This window comes from Meleagris gallopavo, chromosome 5 (genome assembly GCF_000146605.3).
Source record: "Meleagris gallopavo isolate NT-WF06-2002-E0010 breed Aviagen turkey brand Nicholas breeding stock chromosome 5, Turkey_5.1, whole genome shotgun sequence".
Taxonomy (NCBI): Eukaryota; Metazoa; Chordata; class Aves; order Galliformes; family Phasianidae; genus Meleagris; species Meleagris gallopavo.
This window is the reverse complement of record NC_015015.2, coordinates 16,057,390-16,060,520: the sequence shown is the minus strand read 5'-3', so window position 1 is coordinate 16,060,520 and position 3,131 is coordinate 16,057,390. Positions and strand designations below refer to the sequence as shown.

The 3,131-nt window shown below is 63.7% G+C and overlaps 3 protein-coding genes across 3 annotated transcripts in view; 2 read left to right on the top strand and 1 right to left on the bottom strand.

Annotated features, from left to right (window-relative positions):
* The window catches only part of MED19 (mediator complex subunit 19), a 2,209-nt gene extending 2,120 nt beyond the window's left edge, over positions 1-89 (bottom strand). The window contains exon 1 of the mRNA XM_010711194.3: positions 50-89. Within this exon, the coding sequence (XP_010709496.2) occupies positions 50-89 (40 nt within the window). The remainder of the gene's footprint in view (positions 1-49) is intronic.
* Positions 20-1,823, top strand: TMX2 (thioredoxin related transmembrane protein 2). The gene is made up of 7 exons (XM_003209038.3): positions 20-130; positions 280-393; positions 667-743; positions 832-938; positions 1,025-1,090; positions 1,177-1,306; positions 1,440-1,823. The coding sequence occupies exons 1-7, from the start codon at positions 88-90 to the stop codon at positions 1,584-1,586; spliced, it is 684 nt and encodes a 227-aa protein (XP_003209086.3). The 5' UTR covers positions 20-87; the 3' UTR covers positions 1,587-1,823.
* Positions 1,824-1,914: 91 nt separating this feature from the next.
* Positions 1,915-2,763, top strand: SELENOH (selenoprotein H). Its single transcript, XM_010711191.3, has 3 exons — positions 1,915-2,158; positions 2,237-2,382; positions 2,459-2,763. Exons 1-3 carry the CDS (start codon positions 2,016-2,018, stop codon positions 2,557-2,559), a joined length of 390 nt encoding a protein of 129 aa, XP_010709493.2. The 5' UTR covers positions 1,915-2,015; the 3' UTR covers positions 2,560-2,763.
* Positions 2,764-3,131: the final 368 nt, after the last annotated feature.

Genomic DNA, 3,131 nt, shown 5'->3' with positions numbered 1-3,131 from the left:
TCGGCTGCCCCCGGGGTGGTGGCCCTGGTTCTCAGGGTGCCCCGCTCACAGCATTTCTCTCCTGTGCAGCGGGAGGTGGAGATCCTCATGTTCCTCAGCGCAATCGTGATGATGAAGAACCGGCGTTCCAGTGAGTGGGGGCTGTGCTGAGGGGGTGTGGAGGGAACCTGCAATGGGGCATCTCTGTACTGTGGAGGAACAGAGGAAGCAGGCGGAGGCAGGGGATGAGAGGGAAGAAGGAGACACGGCCCCATCTCTGACTTCTTTCCTCCTTTCCAGTCACTGTGGAGCAGCACATTGGGAACATCTTCATGTTCAGCAAAGTAGCCAATGCCATCCTCTTCTTCCGTCTTGACATCCGCATGGGCCTGCTCTACCTCACACTCTGCATTGGTGAGACCTGTGGGGAAGTGGGAGGATCCACAATAAAGCAGTGCTCCTGGCAGGCCTTGTCTTGGCCCATCCTGTGCATCACCTGCCTGAGATGGGGCTGGAACCATCTTGCCTTGTGCTGTTGGTGCTCTCTGTAGTCATATAGACTGTACTGGGGAAGGAGGAGCCTCCCCCAGACTAAGCCTGGGTCTTTTGGGTGTTTCAGAAGTGGGAAAAGGGGGGCAGAGGCCTTTCTCCAGGTGGGCGCTGGACTCAGGGCTGCTGTTGTTGCAGTGTTCCTGATGACCTGCAAGCCGCCCCTTTACATGGGACCTGAGTATATCAAGTACTTCAGTGATAAGACCATAGATGTGAGTATCTTCTGCCCAATCTGGGTTGGCATGGGGTGCTGGGCTCCTTGCCTACCGTCTCTTGTTGATCCACACGGCCCTGTGGCAGGAGGAGCTGGAACGGGACAAGCGGGTGACGTGGATCGTTGAGTTCTTTGCCAACTGGTCCAGTGAGTGCCAGTCCTTTGCCCCCATCTTCGCTGACCTCTCTCTCAAGTGAGTGATGCCTGTTTGAGGCCTTGGTGAGTCGTCCCCAGCCCAGTGGTCACTCACCGCACTCAGAGTTGTGTTCTACCTCCCAGGTACAACTGCTCGGGGCTGCATTTTGGGAAGGTGGATGTTGGCCGATACACGGATGTCAGCACCAGGTCTGTGGGGCCGAGAGGGTAGGGGGAAGCACCAGGCCTTCCAAGTGCCTTGGTGTCATTGTCTGCCTCTTGCCCTACTCCTGCAGGTACAAGGTGAGCACCTCACCTCTCACCAAGCAGCTGCCCACCCTCATCCTCTTCCAGGGTGGGACAGAGATCATGCGTCGCCCACAGATTGACAAGAAGGGCCGGGCCGTTTCCTGGACCTTCTCTGAGGTATGTAAGGGGCAGAAGGATGTTCCAGCCCATGCTCGGAGGATAGGATGTGCTCAGCATCTCCTCACAGGCAGCTATGGAAAGTGGGGGCTAGCAGGTCATTGCTGTTGTTAATGCTGTGCTCTGGCTGCAGGAGAATGTGATCCGAGAGTTCAACCTCAATGAGCTCTACCAGAAAGCCAAGAAGCAGTCGAAACCACGGGATGAAGGCTCCGAGGAGCTACCCGAGGGGCAAGCAGCAGCTGGCCTTGCCAATGGGGAGACTAAGAAAGAGAAGTAGGAACTGCCTGCATTCTCACCTGTCACCACTCCACCGTCCCCTGCGGCTGGGGACCAGGCAGTGCCGGCGGGGGTCCTGCACGTAGCACTGAGCCCGGGGGCCGCCGCTCCCTCTGCCCGTTCTGGCCGGAGCCCGTGCTAGCCTTCGGCCCCGCCGGTTCCTGGGAAGGGTAGAGCCAGGAGCTGGGCCTGCGCTTCGCGCGTATCCTTTGGCTGACAATAAACGTTCTGTGCGCGCCCCCGTGTCCGCTCCGTGCGTCTGCCCGCGGGTTGGCCACCAGGCGGGGGGCGGGGTTGCCTCCAGCGTCCCGTGCGCTGATTGGCTCCCTCAGCGGAAGCCCCGGGGAACGGAGCCCGCGCGCAGCACCGTTGCGGCACCCCGCAGCGCGGCGGCGGAGCGCGGCACGTGGCGGCGGGAACGGGACGCGGAATGGCTCCGGGAGGCAGGAAGCGCGCCAAGCGGCGCCCGGCCGAGCCGGAGGCGCAGGCGGATCCTCCTGAGAAGCGGCCCCGTGGCAAGGCCGAGGGCAGCCCCGGGGACACCGGTGGCCCCCGCGTCGTCATCGAGCACTGGTAGGTGAGCGCCGGTAAGTGAGGTTCCCTGCCCGGGGCTGCGGCCTCGCGGGCCCCTCTGACTGCCGCCTCCCGCAGCCGTAGCTGACGCGTGTATGGGCGTAACGCGGCGGCGCTGAGCGAGGCCCTGCGCGGGGCCGTGGCCGCCCTGGCCGTAGAGATCAACCCGCGGCAGCCCCGCAGGAACAGCTTCGAGGTGTCCCTGGTGAAAGAAGACGGCAGCAGTGAGTAGGCGGGGCCGTGAGGAGATGCTGGGGGTTCATCCCTGCGGCCCTGACCCGTGCCCGTGTCCACCCGCAGCCGTGCAGCTGTGGAGCGGCATCGGGAAGGGGCCGCCCCGCAAGCTGAAGTTCCCCGAGCCCGCGGTCGTGGTGGAGGCTCTGCGGAACAGCCTGGCCTAGAGGCGGCGAGCACGGAATGCGAGCGGCACGGACAACGGCGCGCCGGGAGCGGCCTCACGGAGCGAGCGCCCATGAAGAGGCGGCACCAAGGGGGGGCACCGCCCCCAGTATCGCCTCCGACCTCGCAGCTCCTCCGCGGAAATGCGGCCCGCAGCCGTTATCCAGCACCATTTTCCCAATAAAGCTCTGCGGCTCCGTCACACAGCTCTAGTGCTTTATTTCAGCGACACCCGACACAGGATGCTGCGATCTTTTGGCCTGGGGGAGACAGGCGTTAGCAGCTCCCTTAGCCGAGGACATCCACCTCCCCATCCGACTCGGACGAGGGGCTGGGATAGACGCACACGGTGCCGGGGGCAGACACGGCTGTGCCGTCCCCACATCCACCTCCTCCTCCAGGTCGTCCTCCACCAGCCCACCGGCAGCCGGTGGCAGCCACGGCTCCGTTCCCGTCCGGGTCTCCACAGTGACGGGCTGCAGAGAGAACTGCCCATCCTGCACCACCTCCCAGCCGCGTCGGCCTTCCATCCTCCTCAGTTTCAGCCGCCCCACGGGGCGGGTCGGACCCACGG